This window comes from Cebus imitator, unplaced genomic scaffold (genome assembly GCF_001604975.1).
Source record: "Cebus imitator isolate Cc_AM_T3 unplaced genomic scaffold, Cebus_imitator-1.0 Scaffold65, whole genome shotgun sequence".
Classification (NCBI taxonomy): Eukaryota; Metazoa; Chordata; class Mammalia; order Primates; family Cebidae; genus Cebus; species Cebus imitator.
In genome coordinates this window covers 288,472-311,356 of record NW_016107380.1, presented here as the reverse complement: position 1 = coordinate 311,356, position 22,885 = coordinate 288,472, and the positions used below count along the sequence as shown (strand labels likewise).

The window sequence follows — 22,885 nt, the reverse complement described above, 5'->3', positions numbered from 1 at the left end:
AAAGTTTAATTTTTTTTTTTTTTTTTTTTTTTTTCCGCTTATTTTTGGTTCTTGTTTGTTTGTTTTTTGACAGAGTCTTACTCTGTTGCCTAAGCTGGAGTGCAGTGACACAATCATGGCTCACTACTGAGTACTTTCTATATTGAATTTTTGGAACCACTGTTTTCTTTTTTCATTTAGAATTTTTATAAGAATTACTTAGAAATTTTTCTGACAGAACATTCAAAAAGAGATATGATTTACTTATGATACATTAAATACTTCACCTTTGAATTGTGGTTGATTCCCAGTTTAATCAGAATACATATGGCATTCTACCATGTGCCCTGAACACTAGATTAGATTAAGGGTGAATAAATGTCTTGCATAAGTTACTCAACACATTTTCTGAACCTGTAGGAAGGAGATGACTAAAACTCTAGAGTCTGCTCATTGGCAAAGAAAGACAAGAAGCTAGTAGTATCCTTACAATTGTAATAATAACTCAATTTCTTACTGGAATGCAAATTTATGTCTGAAAATTATAATAAAGAATATGGACTTGTATTTTTTTTATATCTGTGGCTTTTATGTTTTCTAGTACTGTATTTTTATTGTATTTAACATAAGTACTGGTCTGTGACAGACGGGGAAAAAAAAGGAAAAAATACTGATCCTTCCACTAATGGTTTGAAAAGCACTAAACTGCATCCGCATAATACATCTGTGCAATGGGATACTATACTTTAGTTAGAATAGAAAAGTGGCTACGATCTGTATACAGTAGTCCCTCCCACCTTATCCATGTTTTCACTTTCCAAGGCTTCAGTTAGCCATGATTGGTCCAAAACTATTAAATGGAAAAATCCAGAAATAAATAATTCCTAAGCTTTCAGTTGTGTGCCATGGTGAATAACATGACGAAATCTCCCTTCATCCAGCAGATCCATGCTGTAGATGCTATCTGTTTGTTAGTCACTTAGTAGCCATCTTGACCATCAGATTTTTGAGGTATCGCAGCTACTTGTGTTTAAGAAACTCTTATTTTATTTAATAATGGCCCCAAAGTGCAAGAGTAATGATGCTGGCATATTACATTTGTGTTATTTTATTGTGAGTTATTGTTGTTAATTTTTTTACTTTGCCTAGTTTATGAATTAAACTTTATCATAGGTACCTATATAGAGGATAAAATATAGTGTATGTAGGGGTTGGTACTATCTTTAGTTTCGGGCATCTACTGAGGGTCTTGGAAAGTATCCCTCAAGAATAAGAGGGGACTACTGTAGTACTATGGAATGATCTCCACAAGATATATTGCTATATTTTTTTAAAAGATAAAGAAAAATGTGTGTAATATTTTTCACTTATCTAAGGGGCAGATATAAATGTGTGTGTGTGTGTGTGTGTGTGTGTGTGTGTGTATATTCGTTTATATAAAGCAAAACGATGGAAAGTGGAAGCATTTTTTAAATAGTCACCTATGAAGAAGGGAGAAAATAAAGGGAGTTAGGAACAGACTTCTTTGAATATACTGTATTGTATAAACTTGATTTGGGAACCATATAAATATTTGATGTAATTATAAAACTATAATGTTTAAAAAATATATAGCACCATAAATCAAATTAATCTAAATATGATTCTAGTTGGTAGTATAACTACAAAGACAGAAACTGTGCTAAATTGCTTTAAAACAGAAATTTGACTGTATCTCCTTAGTAGGATATATACTCTTTACACACAAAGAATTGGAAAAACAGAAACTTTAAACTCTTTTCAATATTGCTGTTGTTACACTGAGACTGTTGTGTATAGAGTGAAGGATGAAGCAAATTAGTAATTATGTTGGTTTCACTTATTTTTAATGTGGGAAAAAAGAAATACCAATGCAAGATCAATAAGATTCAGTTAAAAAACCCTTTGATTAATTTTAGACCAGTTTTTAAAATTTTGCCAAATTTAGAAATATCAGTATGAATTCATGGTGTATATTACCTTTTTTATTATATGCACATATAAATAAACAAATACTTATTTATTAGCTTAGTTAACTGGAAAAAATCTTAGAAATAATGACCTATTCTGTAGCAAGAAACATTCTTAATCAAGGGTTTTGGTCTCTACAATTTCCTGCTATTAGAAACCAGGACCCAGTGAAATTGGTGATTTCAAGTCTGCAGTAAGAATTGAACAAGATGAACCCAGAACAAGTTTTCATGTCAGAAACTGTGAAAGTTATAAAAGACTAATGAAAGATTATATAAATCAAAAGGATTCAGGAGCCAATGTAAATAGTCTTCCAGAAGTGAAAGATGGGTAATTTGAACATCGATAGAGATAATAACTGCAGTGGATTGAAACGTGAAATATGTGAAATATATGTGTAAATTCATGTGTTTATGATCATAAAACAAAAAAACTTCATATTTACCTTCGAAGGATTATAGGACCTACTTCATTATTTCTAAAACAGCAAGTTAGGGAAAGAAAGAAACATTTCCTCTGCTTTTCCTTTATGATTTTATAATACATGTATACATAACACTCAAGAAAAAGATTGTAAGAATATATACTAGTGAAAGTGGTTGTTATTGATTACTGGAATTACAATTTTTTTTTTTAACTGTATTTTGTGCGCTTGCTTTTCTGCAATTGTGCTATTTTTAATTAAAAAATCTACATCTATAAAGTTCAGAGTCTTCTATTAGATTATCTAGATTATTTTCTTTTTTTTTTTTTTATTTTGCTCTTTAGGCCTTCAAACAAGCTGGAAATATGGGAGGATCTGAAGATAATAAGTAAGCCTGCATATTCTGTGTGACAGCACATCCATGAAATATTTATAAAGGGAAATTTTTTGCATTCTATTAGGATAACTCTTCTTTACCTGCCTTTTAGAATTGTTGTTAGGATTAAATAAAATAATATGGGTAAAGCAAGTAGATCAATGTCTGGTCATAGAAAGCATTCAGTAAATATTAGTGGTAATGCTATTGTTATGATGATGGTAGGTAAAATTGTCCTAGACTACATATGTCTTTATTAGGTACTGATATCTCTAATGTACTTTAAAGGAAGTTTTTATTCCAATCCAGTTAGTAAATTTACTTTGATATTGTATTGAAAGCTTTTGTTAGTAATAAAAAATTGAAACAAAAACCTAAACCAGGTTCTACATATCTGCTTGTCTCAAAACTTCATACTACCTGTTATTCTCATTTTCCCATCCATTCAACTAATCCTTGTCAACAGAATGATGCTTAAGCCTTGCCTATTTGAAAACAAATTAAATGTCTCTAGTTCCCTGTATTTCCTTTCAGCTTTTATACTTTTTCATAATCCTTATGACCATGACCAAGATTTCTACATTCCCTTTCTTCTCGTCACTCCCACTCATGCTTTGATGCACTACAGCCTGGTTCCACACCTGTGTCTCCACCCAAGCAGATCTCTCAAGCATCAGTAACAAGTTCTGTGTTGCCAAATCTGCTCTGCATTTTCTTCCTGCTAGAACTCTGGGCAGCAGTCAATACCTTCACTCTCTCCTCTGTTTTGAACAGTCTGTCCTAGGCTACTGAGAAGCCAGTTTTACCAAGCTTCCCTAGTCTTTCTGTACCTTTCTCCATTCCTTACACAGACTTATCCTCCTCAAGCTGCCATTGAAGGCTAGAGTTCTTCCACACTCAGTCCTCTTCTCTTACTCGAAAATAGCTCTGTTGACAAGTAAGAGTTCTGAAGCTGCAATGCTTTGTGCTTCCTAGACTTTTCCTTGTTTTCCTTTCTAAGCTGATAATACATACCTCTTTCACCTAATATATTTTATTGGTTATTGTTTCAATTAAGGGATCATACCTAATTTTTATTAAAAAGGAGAGACTGTGAAATATTCTGAATTGATATATTTTTATGCCTGAAACAGTTATAAATATGTTTTCAAAAGTCATCTTATGAAAAAATAACGATAGCAATGGTTCATGATTTCACACATGTATATTAATCACAGTACCAAATGGTTTTCTTTTCTCTATGAAGGTTTCACAAGAAGTATCGTGGCTGTATACAGTACCTGTATGCTGGTTGTTCTTTTGCGAGTCCAATTAAACATAATTGGTGGATACATTTACCTGGATAATGCAGCAGTTGGCAAAAATGGCACTGTAAGTTTAATAGACTTTAAGAATTCTCTTATGAAATAGACATTGTCTTTTCCCTCAAGAGGTTCAAAGTTTAACTTATTTATCCTGATACCAATTTCTGTGAAATAAATATTTTTATATTTCATGTGATTGTGAACTTTTAGTATTATGAATAATTTTTATACTTTGAAACTAGAATTTTTGGTGTATTAAAAAATATTATTTTCCCATCATTTAGGATCTTGAAAAATCTCAGCTAAAGTTATATTGAAAACATTACTTATTTACTAGTTTAAAATTTGGATAATTTAACCTTATTTCTGTTTTGTACAGACAATTCTTGCTCCCCCAGATGTCCAACAGCAATATTTATCAAGTATTCAACACCTTCTTGGAGATGGTAAGATTCTTATTTGTGACTTTTATGCTAATTTTAATTCATTTATTTGTAGTATTGAGGAATTTTTAAACTAAGCAAGCCTTTTGAGTTTGCTTTTTCTTTAATAGGCCTGACAGAATTGATCACTGTCATTAAACAAGCTGTGCAGAAGATTTTAGGATGGTAAGGCATTTTTCTTTGACTTTTCTGACTTCCTGATTCTGATGAATGAAAGAAAATTAGAATTATTCTAGTGAAGTCAGTGACTTGACAAATGGTGGTTTGTGAAACTCTTTGTAATCTAATCAGATACCAACCTGGGATATTGCCTTGTGGGATCCATTTTCTTCATCAGTGTCAACCTTTGTATACAGAGGGGAAAGTTTTAATATTTCATTGTTTCTTGATTGATTTCCATAGAAATCAGCAATATTAGAGACCTACTTTGAAATCTGCCTCTGAGGCTTTTACCTCCTACTTATACTAGTAATTCTATAATTATAGTAGGAATTCTCTTATGAAATCCACAGAAATATTTTTCTTGGCTCTGTAGCAATGGCCCTTAACTGGTGGCTGATTTCTTAATCCATTCTATCCCAGTCAGCAGTTACAGGTGTGAGCAGAAGAAACAGGATTTTAGATAGTAGTCTGTTAAAAAAAGAGTGTATATAGGATGTGTTGTATAGTTTCAATTTATCCCAATTCCCTTTTCTCTGTTTCTAGTGTTTCTCTTAAACATTCTTTGTCCCTTTTGGACTTGGAGCAAAAACTAAAAGAAATCAGAAATCTCGTTGAACAGCATAAGTCTTCTTCTTGGATTAATAAAGATGGATCCAAATCTTTATTATGCCATTATATGATGCCAGATGAAGAAACTCCATTAGCAGTGCAGGTGCTTAATTCATAACCATTTAATCAAAACAGTTACTCTATACTTTTAAAATTTTACTCTCTCTTGAAATTTCGATTTCTGAGTCTCTTGAAAGGTAAGTGATTGAAAGGTATATATTTCAATAATTGAAATAAAACCCCATTAATTTAGAAAACAAACTGCCATTATGACTGATTTCTAGTTAGAAGCACATAACAATTTTAGATATTTGGTACATTTTTATTATCAGGTATGCAACAGTGGACAGTGTGATGTATGCTGGAGTTGTAAAATGAGTAAGACATGCTCATTACACTTGGGGAACTGAAGATACAAATTCTATTCGTGTGGCTACACATAGCTTTCTATCAGATCAAGTACCAGAACATAGAGCTGAAGGTCAGGGCAAGATTATAAAGAGCTTTGTATGCCAAGATAAGGAGTCTGAACTCCAGTTCGTAGACAAAGAAAGGTAGATTTTAACCAGTCCAGTAACACAATCACCTTTGCATTTTAAAAAAGTGAATGATGGCAGTACAAAAATGGACTGAGGACATTATAGTCATCCACTTGAGAAACAAGGTCTAATCCAAAAATTATCAACTATGGTGTTGCCAAATACTGGTGTATCCTGGGTAGTTGTTATATAAGTTATTCATTGATTAAGAATAATAAAAATGCCAGATTGCAGGTTATATGGCTCATTTCCTAAATTCATTTGTCTGTTGGCTTGCACCCATTATTTGTAATTGGGAGAACAGCTCTCAATTGACAACTGGAAAAGCCTTAGAACAGAGAGACCCCTATGCCATACCTCAGCATAGAGGCACTGTTAGAACAGAATGCCTTGTTTTCATTGCCTGCAGGATTTTCCATTCCCAGAGACCTTAAAGATGAACCTGTTTGGGTGCTGAGAGATCCTACATTCATGGGTAGGCAAAAAAAAAAAAAAAAAAAATTGTTGCATTCCATTTAAGGAAACCCTGTAACTTGAAAGATAGAGACTAAACTGATCAAACAGAACAGATGGGACAGAATTAATGAAATAGGAGAAAACTTACAAAATAGAATCTCAAGGAGACACAATAAGAGTATTAAAAAATCTTTTTAGGACTCTAAAGCAATTTATGGTTTTCAGAATTCAAAACAGAACTAAAAAGAAAACAATTCAAAGAAACAGATGAAGAGAGAAATGATGGACCAGATCTTACTGAACTGAATTAAAACCTGAAATTTAAGATTGAAAGGACACATAGAGTTTCAGAATAGATTGATGAAAAAAGACACACATGTATACTGATAAAATCTCTTACCGATAAAAGAAAAAAAAATTAGGTTGAGGTGGGAGGATCACGTGAGTCCAGGAGTTCATGACCAGCCTGGGCAACAAAGCAAAATTCTGTCTCTAAAAATTAAAAATTTAAAAATCAATCACGCTGCCACGTGTGTTCCTATGCAACAATTTTGCATGTTCTTCACATGTACCCCAAAACCTAAAATGCAATACAATAAATGGGGAAAAAAAAAATTAAAAATCAGCCAGATGGGCATAGTGGTGCATGGTTATAATCCCAGCTACACAGAAGGCTAAGGAGGGAAGATTTTTTAAGCTCAGAGTTCGAGGCTGTGGTGTGCTATGGTTGCACCATTGCATTCCAGCCTGGGCAACACAGTGAGCTCTGTCTCTTAAAAAAAATGCTTTGGGAGGCCAAGGCAAGAGGATGGCTTGAGGCCAGGAGTTTAAGACCAGCCTGGGAAACATAACAAGACCCTATCCCTACCAAAAACAAAAAAAAAAATATTAAAAATTAGCATGGTGGCCCATGCCTGTAGTCCTAGCTACTACTTAGGAAGAGGAGGCTGGAGGATCACTTGAGCCCAGTAGTTCAAGGTTGCCTGAGCTATGATCATGCCACAGCACTCCAGCCTGGATGACAGAGTGAGATCCTGTCTTAAAATAATAATAATAATAAAATTAAATTTAAATTAAAACCAAATTCAGACCTCTGTAAACTCAAAACCTATTTCTTCTTTAACTATACTAGAAATCTATCCAAGAAGGGCCAGATAAACAAAGATCTTACTAAGTGTAATTTTACTTTTACTCATGTCTTAAATACTACTTATCTGCACACATAAACCATCACAGCATTTTTTAGTCTAATTTTTTTATTGTTGATAGAACATAGACTTTCAGATTTCCTAAATTCTTTATTTTATGAATGTGATTAGTTTCATCATGATGCTGTGCTAATGTTTAAAAACCTGAAGTGTGACATTTTAATTCTATAGGCCTGTGGACTTTCTCCTCGAGACATTACCACTATTAAACTTCTCAATGAAACTAGAGACATGTTGGAAAGGTATGTATACTTCACATAACAGGAAAAAATGTGTGCGTATGTTGAATGTACTTGAGACCATTTTTTTAGTTTTTCTTGAGTGACATAGTCAGTATAATATTATATTAAAATTAAATTTTTGACTGTTCCCCAGCCTTTAGATAGCATTTCCTACTGAAACTGGAGGGAAGCAGGGATTTCTTAGGGTGTAACTCAGCTGCTAACTCTACTATCTGAATTTGAGTTCTATCTTTTGTTTTTCTAAGTAGGAATGTGGACTTTTTTTCCCTTTTCAGATTTCCACCACATCATTTCATGAAGCTCTGCAGAAGGTCATCAGTAATCTTTTGCCATTTCCAGTGAATCTGTGATGTTAATCTTACGTGACCTTTCTCTGATATTTGACACTGTCTTTATTGACATTCTTGCTCACATAACTTTCATGATAGTATAATTTTTCTCCCACCTCTCCTATCATTTCTTAGATTTTTCTATCTTTGTCTTCCCTTTAAACATCAGTGTTTCCAACCTGGCGCAGTGTCTCATGCCAGTAATCCCAGCACTTTGGGTGGCCGAGGCAGGTAGATTGCTTGAGCTTAGGAGTTCAAGACCAGCCTGGGTTTGATGGCAAAACCCCGTCTCTTAAACAAAAGAAAAAAAGTTAGCTAGGCATAGTGGTGCAAACCTGTGGTCCCAGTTACTTGGGAGGCTGAGGTGGAAGGATCACATGAGCCCTGGCAGGTTGAGGCTGTGGTGAGCCATGATTGCACCACTGCATTCCAGCCTAGGCGACAGAGTAAGATCCTGTCTTAAACAAAACAAAACAAAAAAAGCCATCAGTATTTCCCAGGTATTTGTTCTTACTTCATTGGCAACTGCCTCCCAAGCAACGTTTTGTACTCTCATTACTTTAACGTGCTAGTAGTTAAAGCCAAATGTCTAGCCCTAGCCCTCCACCCTCAGGAGCTTGTCTGGATTGAAATTTCTACATTTCATAGATAGAAATAAAATTTTTTCATTTACTTAGTTCATTTATTTCATTCAATGATTAATCAAATATGTATTGGCTGTTTGTGGTATATTAGGTACTGTTCTAAATGCTAGGTCTTCATCCCTCCTGGAATAAGTATGTTAGTGGGAGAGAAAAATAATAAACTAATAAATCTGATATAATATCAAGTATTTGTAACTTTGCTGATGAAACACAAAGAAGGTTAAGGAGTTAGAGAGTGACCAGGGATGCTGTTTGTAATAGGTTGGTCAGAAAAGGCTTCTTTGAGTTGACGTCATTTGAGCAGAGACCTGAATCTACTGTGGAAATGAACCTTATAACCCAGAAGAATACAGTTCAAGGCAGAAGAACAGTTGCAGGAATCCTAATGCTTGGCTTGTTCAAGGAATAGCAAGGAGGCATTGTTGGCTGGAGCACAGTGAATTAGAAAAGCAATAGGGATGTGAGATTGGAGAGATACATGGAAACTCCAGAGTGTGTCAAACTTTGTAGTCCATGATAAGAAATTTGTTTTTTTATTCTTAATGTATAGGAAGCCATTGGAGTGTTTTAAGCAGGGCAATGACATCATCTGTGTTTATAAAAGATCTCATTGTTCTATGGTTAGTTGACTACAAAGAGATAAGAATAGAAGAAGGGAACCAGTTTCAAGAGTTGAAGTAGCCTAATCAAGAGACAGTGGTAGCTTGGATTGGGTGGTAGCCATGGTGGCAATAACAAGTGATTAAATAATAGATTTATGTTTAAGGTTGAACCAGTAGTACTTGTAGAATTTTTTGATGTGGGTTATGAAAGAGGAGGCAAGGATGACTCCGAGGTATTGAGGCTGAGCATTCGAGGAAATAGGAATTGCCATTTATATTTTGACAGTGGTAAGCATATCCAAGTGGATATGCCTATTGGCAATTGAATATGCAAGTCTGGAATTCAAGAGTTATTTTACAAATATAACTTTGGGAGTCATCACTTTATATATGGTATTTAAATCATGGGGATAGGAACAGATAGAGACTAGAAGACAACTGAGTCATAGAGCACTCCAACATTTAGAGTTTGTGATTGGGGGAAGAGCCAGCAAAAGAGACTGAGCAGGAGCTGCCAGTGAAAGAAAAGAAACACCAAAAGAATGAGGTATTTTGGAAGAGAATTGAAGATAGTGTTTCAAGGGGACTATGATTAATTGGGACTAATGCTTCTGAAAGGCCAAAGGAGATAAAGACAGAAATAACATCAGATGTGTCAAGATAGAGTTGTTGAGTGATCTTGTTGAGAAGTTTCAGAGGAGCAGTGGAGATAACCTAATTGAAAATAATTAGAATTTAGCAGAGACCAAGCATAGACATGTTTCAACATTTTGCTTTAAGAGATTCCAAGAAATAGGGCAGTATTTAAGGGGAATGTGGAAGCCAGTATATTTTGACTTTAACATTTTTTATACACACCTTCTACTAAACTCCATGAGATGAGTAATTTTTATCTGTTTAGTTCATCAGTGTATCTTGAGCACTTAGAGCAGTGCCCTGCATGGAGTAGATACTCCAAGTATTTACTGAATTGAAAGGAGAGGGATAAATTGATGTCGGAAAGCAGGATAATTTTAAGAATAAACAACTTTGAATAGGAGAAAGGAATGAGATTCAATATGCAGTATAATAATTTAGGAGTCAAGGAGGGATGGCAGAGGATAGGTCAGATGCATGTAAGTGGGTAGATGGGGTGGGACAAGTATGTGGAAGTTTTCTCTTCTTCTGTTTTTCTGTGTGTGAAATAGGAAGCAAGTTTATCTATTTCTCATTCTTTCATTGGCCTAAATGAATTCAATAAGAAGAATAGAAATCAACATTTTTGAGTGCTTATGCAGCAAGCACTGTTCTATACTGCTTTACCTGTCTTAAGTCACTCAAACCTTACAGCAACCCTAGGAAGTAGGTACTATGATAATCTTTTCTTCAGTTTCCATTTCTTCAGCTTCTATCTCCTTAATCATTTTGTCTTCTTAGAACCTTACCATATTACCTTTAAAAGAGAACAAGGTTCAGCCTAAATTTACCATGCAAACCAGCAATTCCACTCCTAGGTATCTACTCAAGAGAATGAAAACATATCTAGACAAAAACTTGTTCAGAAATTTCATAGCAGCATTATCCACAATAGGCAAAAGTAGACACAATTGAGATTTCTGTTAACTAACAAAAGGGTAAAATGTGATGTATTCATGCAATGGAGCCCTATGTAGCAACAAAGGGGTACAAGCCATTGATACATGCTACAGTATAGAAGAACCTTCAAAACATTATGCTAACTGAAAGAAACCAGACACAAAAGACCAAATATTGTATGACTGTTTGTATGAAATGTCCAGAAAACTATACAGACCAAAAGTAGATTAGTGGTTACCTGGGGCTAGGAGTGAGATGAGGATTGACTGGAAATGTGCATAACAGGTGATGAAAATGTTCTAAAATTGGGTTGTAGTGATAGTTGCACAAGTATGCAAATTTACTAATAATCATTGACTTGTACATTTAAAATGGGTGGATTTTATGGCCTCTAAGTCCGACTTCAATAAAGCCATTAAAATGCTTTTAAAAAGAGAGATGACTAAGGAGAAAAGGTAGACAGATACACACATACACATGCACACTCTGGTCAAGAAACCTGACTATAACTAGATATTTTGTAGCTTTCATAGCATCATTATATATTATTCTTTATATTAAAGAGTTTTGTGAGGTACTAAGAGAGTATAATTAAGATCAAAAAGCCCTGGTCTCATATTCAAGCTCCCCGATTTACTAATCACATACTTTTCTTCAAGTTTCTTCATCTCTCAAGTATCAATTCCTCATCTGTATACAATAATATTTTCCATCTCATTGGAATATCGTGCTAGAGGATGTAAAGCCAACCAATAACCTATGACTGTAAGGGAATTCAAGAGTTTCCTCAAAATTAGTAGTACTAGTATTGATATTTTTTAAAAAAATACATTGTACAAAGTACTGATTAGTATAAAAAAAAATCTAGTGAACTGGGTGAATAGTCTCGTTATGTTGTGCTAAATGAGCTCATTTTTTAATACTTTTTAAAGATAGACTCCTTGATATATTTTTACAGTATTAGATTGTGACTAGAAATGTTGGTGGCTTTCAAAGGTAGCCACATTATTATTGAATTTGTTTTCCATTGAGAATCTAAAAAGTAACTAATACTTCTTATTTTATATAGCCCAGATTTTAGTACAGTTTTGAATACTTGTTTAAACCGAGGTTTTAGTAGACTTCTAGACAATATGGCTGAGTTCTTTCGACCTACTGAACAGGACCTGCAACATGGTAACTCTATGAATAGGTAAGATGACATATAAAAATGTTATACTAATGAATGCTCTAAAAAAAATGGTGCTTCACTTGTCTTTTTGTTCCAGATAACAACAACAAACCTAGTAAATTTGAGTGCCTCATTTTTTAACAAATTAAACTCTGTTAAACCAACAATGTCTTCATTAGCAGAAGCTAATGTTCGTTTCAGTATTAAAACTTGCATTGTTCCAAAAACTTTGCCACTATATTGAAGTACTTAAGTTGTGAAATTACCTTTCTATAAGTTGAATTCTAATTATTGGGTTTTTTTTTTTTAACTCTTTAGAATATAAAACTGACAATGTACTTAAATTTTAATGCATTATCTAATGTTATTCCATTACTGCATGCCATTTTGGTCTGCACAATTCAATACTTTGGTCCTTACAATAACCGGGCATTTTTGGCATAGATTCTCATTTGATGAATTAGCCCCTTATAGTTCTACAAATACTTAAATGTATTTATTTCCAGTCCTTATCATAGAATTAGAAATATTTAGCTATTGCAATTGTTAGTGATTTTAATTATAACTATTACTAAATCATGGTCTTATGTATGCCATAACATATGGGAAAAACAGTTTTTTAATATCTTTATTATCCCAACATGAGTATCTTTGATCTCATGTTAGAATTTGCATTCTTTAAGGATTTCTGTTTTGCAGTTTTTTATATCAAACTCAGAAAATAATGGATACTAAATCAATGTTGACTGTAAACTCATTCATTAAAATCTGAGACACGTCCTTCCTATAGGAAGTGGCTTAAAACAGTTTTTTTTAAATTGTGGACACAGTAAATGATAGGCAATATGTATGTGCAATATCCAACTTAATCTTTAAATACATAGGGCCAGAAGTTATTTACCTAATCCTCTGAGACCCTTCTTTAATTTTACAGAAAAGAATAATTTGACATTGACATTGAGCATTTGGAATGCTTAGAGCCATAAAATTTATTTTCTGAAGTAATTTAAATCTCACCCTAAAATGTTTTAAAAATGTTTTAAGTTATACAAAAATAAATTTTAGCTCAAAACCAATCCCATATACTGTATAAATCAAGGTGCTCCAATTAGTAAAATTTCACTATAATCTGTACATAGCAAGGTATTCATTATTTCCCAAGTGGTGATACATAATTGTAATGGTTATTTTAACATAAACAAATATTTGATTTTGTACACTGAAGAATTGTAAAAATTATACTACAACCACATCAGCCATGATAGTGTTTCTTTTCTGAACTATAGTACCCATTATCCGCATTTTTATATACAACCTACATGTGCTGTGAATTGGAGTTTTATTCATCAGTTACATTTTAAGCTTCCTCTCAAAAGTCAAAGACTATCTTGTGCCCTTTCATATTTCTTTACTCACACAAGGCACTCAGATATTTTCTATGTGTTTTTCTGTTTCATTTGAATAACCAACTTCATGCTTCATGATTCAATGCTAGAAACATTTCCATCGAGCCTATTATCATCATCGTTTAATATGTTGTGAAAGTTTTAGCCATCATAGTAAGTCAAGAAAAAACAAATGGCTCAGGCATGTAATCCCAGCACTTTAGGAAGCTGAGGTGGGCAGATCGCATAAGCCCATGAGTTCAAGATCAGCCTGGGAAACATAGGGAGAGACCCCATCTCTACAAAAAATATAAAAATGTAGCTGGGCATGGTAGCACATGGTAGTCCCAGCTAATTGGAAGGCTGAGGTGGGAGAATCGCCCAGGAAGTCAAGGCTGCAACAAGCTGTGATCATGCTACTGCACTTCAGCCTGGGTGAGAGAGAGAGAAAAAAAAAAAAAAAAAAAAAAAAAAAAAAAAAAAAAAAAAAAAAAAAAAAAAAAAAAAAAAAGACAGAAGTAAGGTTTTTAATTATTGGCAAAGACACAAAGTACATTAGTTATGATTATTATCATTAATAAGCCATATCATTAATATGATTCTCTGAAGAGAATCAACTGAAAAATTATGTAAACTAATAAAGGTTTTAATTTATATGTATATAAAATATATACACAACATGTATGTATTACATATGCATATGATATAATGTATAATGGATATTTAAAAGTCAAAAGTGCAAATAAAATCCAGAAATACATAGCAATAATAATAGCAGCTAATACTTTTTCCATGTGCTAGTTTGATGATAGGTATTTTTCAGAATGTATCTCATTGAATTCTTAAAATAATCCTAGGAAATATGTACTAGTATTCTTCATTTTCCAGGTGAGGAGACTAAGACACAGAAAAATTAAATAACTTCAAGTCGAACAGCTAGGAAGTGGTAAAGCCAAGTGTTCAATAATGTCTATCTAATATCAGGTAGATTTTTAATTTTTCTCCAAATTTTTAATTATTCTCCAACACTATGATTAATTAAGGTTTAAGAATGTAAGGAGGGTTAAAACTAGAAAAGCTATTTTGGTAATCCATAACATTAATAAGCTAATAAGATAAAAAACATTATCTTCAGTGTTGCTGAAAAGACATTCAATAAAACTTAACATTTATTTTGGATAAAACCTCTTACTAGAAATAAAAAATATGTTTTTATATAATAAAATAATACTTGAGTCAGATGTGATAGCTCACATCTGTAATCCCAATGCTTTGGGAGGCCAAGGCAGGAAGATTGCCTGAGGCTAGGAGTTCAAGACCAGCCTGGGCAACATAGCAAGACCCCTGTCTCTACAAAAATTTAAAAAACTACCAAGAGAATTGCTTGAACCCTGGAGTTCAAGGCTGCAGTGAGCTATGATCATGCCACCATACTCTAGTCTGAGTGACAGAACAAGACCTATCTCTTAAAAAAATAAATAAAAAAGAATGTTTGAAATCAAAAGCAAATATACTTCATAGTAAAACTAGAATGATTTCCATTAAATTCAAAAACAGTATAAAGATGGTCACTATTGACATATTATTTGGCATTATTCTGTTATTCTATCTAATATGGTAAGATTGGTCACTATTGGCAGATTATTCAGCATCATTCTATTATTCTATCTAATGTAGTAAGGCTAGGAGAAGACCAATGTTGAGATCCAATTCAGGAAAGCTATTGATTTTTTAATATATCTTGAAAATAGGTGACTTTTACTGTTAGACAGTAAAAAAAAGAAGGAAAATAGACAATTTACTGAGTGTACTTACCATTTGAATAAACTATTAGTTGACTGTTGGTTTTCTAAGTTAAACTCATGCAATCTTTAAAAATGATATCAATTTTGAAAAGGAAGAAGAAATAGCTGTTGTTATATGAAGGTGACAGACTTTATACTTAGAAACTCAAGAGAATCAACTAAAAAGTGTAAAATTAGCTTTCCAAAATTAATCTATAAATATAATCAAAATACTATGAAAATTTTATTGGGAATTGGAGGATGGTTGCTTTTTTCATTTTACACCTGACAAATGATAATAAAGGTAATCTAGAGGAATAATGGAGTGATAATGTTTAAACAATTGTTGGAAAAGAAGAGCAATGAATATGCTTTCCCTGTATAATATGTAATATAAGGTATAATTATTTAAATAATTTTATTTATAAAAGAATAGATAAGTCAGTGGAATAGAATATAAAATCCAGAAGTAACTCTAAAAAATATAGGATATTAGTAATGATTGTGGGGAATAGATTTATTATTAAGTAAATGTTGGTAAGACTAATAACAATTAGCCATTTTACAATGACTAATAAAATTCAGGAGGTTTAAACATTTAAATATACCAAGTAAAAACAAATGAACTGATCAAAAACAGGTGAATCTTTACGTGACCTCAAGATGGAGAAGGTACTTCTAAGAATGAAACTAAAGAACTTTATATAAAGAAAAGGATAGGTTTGACTGTATAATATTTTAACTTATAGATCAAACAAGCTTTTATAAGCTTTATCATCAATATTAAATGCAAATATATAGGGGGAAATATTTGCTCGCTCTCTCTCTCTCTCTCTCTCTCTATATATATATATATATATATACACATATATATCATACATGAGTGTAATAGCATTATATACAGAACTTTTGCACATCAATTAAGGAAGGAAACACCTAAGGAAAGAAAAATTTTCTTTCCTAGAAGGAAAATTTGCATCAAAGACACAGATAATTCACAAAAAGAACAGGTGGAAATGGCCAATTTGTCTGTTCATCTAAGATTTATAGAACATGTGCTGTGAATCAGGTACCGTACTAGGTTTCTGTCCCCATGGATCTTACAATCTAGTGGAGCAAATAGTAAATATAATTGTATAGACTGTGAGAAGTGTTAGAAAGGAGGAGAACACTGAACATATAACAGAAAAATTTAAACAAAAGTGGACAGTCAAGCAGTTTTCCTAAGGAAATAATTTAAACAGAACTAAGATTGGAAGCTATTAAATATGGCCCTAGACTGCAGTGGGGCAGTTGACATTCTGGGCAGAAGCCACAGGGCAAAGGTTTTGAAGCCACAGGACAACCAAAGTACATTTTAAGACCTGTAAAGAGGTTGGTGTGGTAGCTGAACACATAGAACTAGGAAAAGAGTGGTGTCAGACAAATCCAGAGACAGATCCATTCAGTTTGCAGTGAAGAGCTTGGGAGTGTTACTAAATACAAATTGCATTCTTTCTTGTGGCTGTCATCTGGGAACACTGGAAGGCTGCTGGAGAGTTTTGAGCAGGAGAGTGATGTGATGGAATTTACATTGTAGGATTTGTTTGACTGCATTGTGGAGAAGGAACTGGGGAAACAGGGATTGGGGCAGTACACAGCAATGGATGAATGAAGACTTATTAATCAATTCAACAAGTATGTATTGGGTGTCCACTGTACACCAGACCCTTTACTATGTGCTGGAACTATACAGTGCATAAGATAGACATGGTATCTAACCTCATGGAGCTTGCATGATAGTGAGGGGGAGAGAAAGCAATCAAGTAATCAAAATCATGATAGATTTTGAAAAATGCTACGAAGACACCATGAAAAAAAATAATGCCTGCTTCCCTCAAGAATATATAAATCTCCCCACTTCCTTTATTCTTTTTTAAGCGTTGCCCCAAATCTCAGCATAGCACATTGGTTGTACACCCTAGTTTCAGCATTTATATAATATTTAAAAGGAAATTTTGAGTGCTGCCCTAGGTTGAAATGTATGAGATGTCATAGTTAATGTAATAAGACTGAATCTACAAGCCCAACACAAAAATGAGTCTTGTTTAAGTCATTATATCACATACATACAGTGATACATACATGTATTCATTTATGCATCCAACAAATGTTTATTGAGCTTTAACAAGTTAGGAAGTTATTGCTGTAGTCCAGGCAAGAGAGAATGCTCAGCTTGGAATCTGTTTGGCAATGGGGAGTATCCTTGGCACTGCTTTATTTTGATGTAGGTAAGAGAAAGAAGTGTCAAAGATTTTCAAAAGATTTTAAGATTATTGAAAGATTTCTTTCAAGAAATCTTTAGAATATCTGATTGGATATAGGCAAGAGAAGTGCCAAGGATAATGGCCATATTTTCTGCTTATACACCCTGATAGATAATGGTGGGGGGAAATACCTGATATTGTTAGTAACTAAGAGAAATGCAGATTCAACCTATAAGATACCATTTTCACCTATCAGATGTAGAAAGATTAAAGAAAAAGATAATGTTAAACGTTGAAAGAAGGCATAAAGGAGCAGATACATTCATACCCTTTGACCCAGTGATTTCATGTTTATACAAAAAGTTATTTATATTAAGAAAATTTAGGCAAAAACAGAAATGCCTAACTCTAGGGAGCTCATGATATAAATTGCCATGGCTAGCAGACAGATTATAGTCATTAAAAAACAATCAGACAAATACTTTAGAGGAACTTTTAATAAGATGGAAAATACTCATAACAATGAAAATGCAAAACTGTGTGCTTAGGAGTTTAGAGGTTTTTGGTAGACACAAAAAACCAGAAGATGTTGGTCATGATGTCAATTAGAGTTGTTACTTCTAAGTGATAGAATTGTGTTTTATTTCCTTTTTAATAGAGTTCCAAAAATATGTTTCAGTGGCTATGTTTTACTTTTATAATTAAGATGTTCAATTTCTGTGAGGTCATTTCAGAAAATAATCATTACTGTGATGATTTTTCAGTCTTTCCAGTGTCAGCCTGCCTTTAGCTAAGATAATTCCGATAGTAAACGGACAGATCCATTCAGTTTGCAGTGAAACACCTAGTCATTTTGTTCAGGTAAGAAGAAAGCTTGGGAGTGTTATTAAAAACAAATTGTATTCTTGGTGGTGGTCATGTTTGTGTAACATAAAGTTACATTCTCTGCTGAGATATTTTTTTCAAAAAATGCAGAACTTGAAACCACATGTAGAGTGTCCCATGAGAGTGATAATGAATCATAGCAAATGGGTAAGTTTGAGTGCCTTTCTCCATGTTGTAGTCCAGCACTTGCTGGACTGCATTTTAGTCCAGGTATATTACAGTGGTCAGTTGAATTTATATAGCATAAATGTTTTGCATTAAGCTGTGCTAGTGAGAAGATGGAGCCTTGAGGCAGATCAAGGATCCAGTTCCACACATTGCAAGGAAAACTAAACAAATTTGTGAAGAAGTAAGACGTTTTAGTGATTAATAAAATGTAGCTGTTAATAGTGCATCAATAATATGCTCACTAACAGCTGCATAAACAGTGGGTCATTTAAACATTTTATCAGACTACTTATAACTTCATCTTCTTTCTTCATTTCCATTTAGAATGCATTGAGTAATTCAGTAATTCGTTGAGTAATTCACTAAGACAGATATTATAAACAAAATAACTTTGAATTTCTGAGTCATGTGCAAACTTGGAATCTGTGTTATAAGTTAAAAAATTGTTTGCAGTACCAAATGCAAACTGCTGCAATAGCGTACAGTGAGAAGAGACCCTATGGCCTAAGCATAAAGCTGGCATCTTAGTGTGACTTGTCTCAGACAATGCAGTGTATCCTCTCTATAGACATTTTACTCTTGGGAACATGAAAAGCACTGAGACTGAGTTCTGTTTCTTCCTTTCACTGGGGTGTAATCAGCTTGTCCTTCACATGCACATTTTCCCTCACTGGACTCTTCAGACTTTTGTCATCTTTCTTACCCGTAAGAGCTGGGCACTCATTGCAGAAGAAATAGTGAATAAGGCTAATCTCATTTTACTGAATTTTAAGCTTCACATGTATATCAGTGTGAGAAAAAGGTCATAACTTTGGGCATTTGAACCTTACCTTTACTTTTGTCCTCTTCTGTAGAAGTCCCTGGCTTGGCCAGTAGGATGTTCATTTTGACAGATGAGTGGAAATTACAACCAAGCATAAAACATCATCAGTCTTCATGCTTAAATAATTTTATGCACTACATTTTCATTAAAATCTATATACTTGATAATAAAAACAAATGTTTCAGTATAGTCAAAACACCATTGATACTGTTTACTAAAGTTTTTTGGTGTAACTGGATGTATATTAAATGTATATACTAGACCATTGATTGACAAAGCTATTACAATTATAGTTTAATTTTTTAACATAATTTCTATGAGTTAAAATACTAAGTGGTCCTCTTTATAAATTGTCATATGCTCTACTATTTCCACTTACCTTTTTGTAAAGCCTTTGCCTTGATTAGAATGTTAATTTACATAAAATTAATCCTTTTGAATTACTGCTACTACTTCAACTTCAGTGGTATGTAGGAAAGCCTATTGTGGGAATGCTGTAGAACAGGGGTTGGCAAACTACAGGGCCAGACAGTACATGTTTTAGGCTTTATGTAACATACACATTCTCTGCGGAAACTACTCCACTCTGCTCTGGCAGTGTGAAAGCAGTCAGAAACATACATGAACAAAAGAGTGTGGCTGTTTCCATAAAACGTATATACAGAAACAGGCAGCAGTGGATTTGGCCTGCAGGCCATACTTTGCTGACCCTTCTGGTAGAAGATACTAGTATGGTAGTATAGTTGGTAAAGTTAGTAAATGGGAAAATCAGAAAACAATTGAGAGAGGTAGTTTTTCAAATTATTTTCAAATAGCTTTCAAATAACATAAGCAGGAGAGAAATTATTTTGGGTGGCTTTCAGATAACATAAGGAAAAAGCTTTTATGAATCTGAACCACCCCTGTGATACGTAATTTTTATCTCAGGCTACTGAAAGCATCCTGGAAGCTGCATCAGGATACAGTATTTGAACAGACTGAAGTCTTTATTATAAAGCTGATATAAATTAACTATGACCTATGAGCTAAATCCAGCCAGCCACCAGCTTTTGTAAGTTGTATTGGGTGACAACATGCCCATTGGTTTATGTGTTGTTTATGGCTGCTTTTGCACTACAATGGTGGTGTTTCTCGGATTTGTCTATATACCTCACACACGTATATACACACATATATCACAGCCCTCCAGGGTTAAAATCATTTTTAGTTTATAAATTAAAAACTCTATAAGCTCCTTAAGATTAGAGCTTTTTTTGTAACTTAAAACCAAAGCACTTATGTTAATAGAATCTAAACTATGAAAAACAGATTGTACTATGACTGATGGCTACTATTAATAATTTGTTGTGCCAAAGTGAATGTGGACCTGTCTGCTACTGTTCATGCTGTTGAGCATTCAGCCTGCATTTTCTAAAGCTGACTTGCTAGTATTTTTTTTAATCTACTGTAACTGTTCCGAAAGCTTCATTTGTATCATGTGATTTACATGATTTGGCCTTCATTTGAAAAATTTTCCGCCTCTGTTCTTTTCTCATTAGCACAAGACACTTAAAGTGGTACTATTTAAAGCCAATAAGAACATAAATATAAACAAATGCCCTAAAATCGGGAACAATAGTAGGTTATATGTTTTATCTTTCAAATAATCCAGAATGTGTTTGAGTTTTATTTTACATATTCATAAAAATCAAAACACAAAATTTCCCCTCAAATTCTTGGGCCTCTGAAAGCATGTCTGCAAATCCTGGTTTGAGAAACATTGATCTAAACCTATGTTTCATTGAACATTTAGACTGAATACTTTGAAACTAAATAACATCAGATTCTCTGATGAGATCATTTAACCATGTATCGACTGAGATTAGGACATGCCTAAGCCTCACTTGGATTTTCCGATACTTAAGAAACAGAGATCATAAGGGCCAGGTTTACTTCATATTTCTCTGACACCCTCAGAGGCTCTCAACCTTTGCTGTCATGGACCCTTTCTCAGAACAATATGTTTAAGCGCATACAATAAAATAGATAATATTATAAAGGAAACCAATTATATATAGTTTTCAAGGTTTCTTTTAATTTATGATGTAGCAATATTGCCTCTTTATTCATGCGTTAAATCAAGATGTAATGAGAATTCTGATAATTTCCGCAACTGTCACATAATATGAAAATGTCTATGATTTCTATTGAAGACAGTCATACAATCTGCTAATATCATAATTTATTGCCTACATTCATAGTTGAAAGAGAGATGAACTTTTGGTTAGAAGTTAATGAAAATGAAGATGTGATTTTTTTTCTTACCTTTACATTCACAAATCCCTTGGGGTGTTAAGAACCCTTACATTATAGTGTATATGTGTGGTTCATGTATGCATGTATACATACTACAAATATACATATGTTAGATCTTCCATAAAATAATATGCCCTTAACCATGTTATGTCAGCTTCCAGCAAAAGTACCTTTACTCTTATATTTATTCAACAGACACTTATCTAGCACTTAACATACACAAAAACTCATTTGAAGACTATTTGTTTTTTTTCCCCAAAGTCACACTTGAACGCTTATATCACCATCCCTCATGTAAGAACCTATATAATAGCTATCTTTTAGAATTTATTACCAGAAAAACTACTCAATTTCTTAAATGGTTTGCTTCTTGGCCTTTACCACAAAACTTAGAGCTGAATTCATTTCTTGATTGCAGAAATTAATTCCCAATTATCTATACCTTTTGCAAACTATAATGTTATATTGTCATCTTTGCTAGGATCTGTTGACAATGGAGCAAGTGAAAGACTTTGCTGCTAATGTGTACGAAGCTTTTAGTACCCCTCTGCAACTGGAGAAATGATTTTTCCTTCAAGAAAAACTACAGTGCGATTCATTTACTTTTTAAAAAACACTGGGTAAATCACCTATACCTAGAGTAACAATTTGTTTTAAAATGCCTGATAAAAATATATTCTTAATAAAAGTCTTCATTTCATAATGAAATCAATTTATTTGGCATCTCAATATATTTTTTTAGATTCATCAACAGGCCGGGTTTTGTGGACATATATATGTACACATGTGCAAATATCAGAATTGTTAATAATTTGTTACACATGGACATTAGTTCCAAACTGACTAAACACCAATGTAGCTATATATATATATATATACATACACATACACACATATATATTATATATATATAAATACATATATATTTTATATATATATAAATACATATATATTTATATATATATAAAATATGAAATGCCATGTACTTTACCATATTAATACTGAAGAAAAATCTGTTGGGGACATATGTCTAGGATGTGTGAAGTTTGGAAAAATACGCTATTTAATCATAATTCCCTAGACTGCTGTAAACAGAAGTGAATCAGACTTTTCTACAGCTACCCTTCAAAATAATAAATTATTTGTCTCATAAATATACTTTGATGGGGGCTTTTTGCTCTTATGGAAATCATTGAATTTTAACAACTATGATGAGCTATTTTTCCTTTGCTATTTCTTCACTGTAT

General features: G+C 33.2%; 1 protein-coding gene across 1 annotated transcript in view; it reads left to right on the top strand.

Annotated features, from left to right (window-relative positions):
- The window catches only part of PEX3 (peroxisomal biogenesis factor 3), a 36,664-nt gene extending 14,314 nt beyond the window's left edge, over positions 1–22,350 (top strand). The window contains exons 4-12 of the mRNA XM_017530394.2: positions 2,737–2,780; positions 4,015–4,139; positions 4,452–4,518; positions 4,626–4,680; positions 5,221–5,389; positions 7,661–7,731; positions 11,951–12,073; positions 18,232–18,328; positions 22,120–22,350. Of these exons, the coding sequence (XP_017385883.1) occupies positions 2,737–2,780; positions 4,015–4,139; positions 4,452–4,518; positions 4,626–4,680; positions 5,221–5,389; positions 7,661–7,731; positions 11,951–12,073; positions 18,232–18,328; positions 22,120–22,203 (835 nt within the window). The 3' untranslated portion in view covers positions 22,204–22,350. The remainder of the gene's footprint in view (positions 1–2,736; positions 2,781–4,014; positions 4,140–4,451; positions 4,519–4,625; positions 4,681–5,220; positions 5,390–7,660; positions 7,732–11,950; positions 12,074–18,231; positions 18,329–22,119) is intronic.
- The last annotated feature ends 535 nt before the right edge of the window (positions 22,351–22,885 follow it).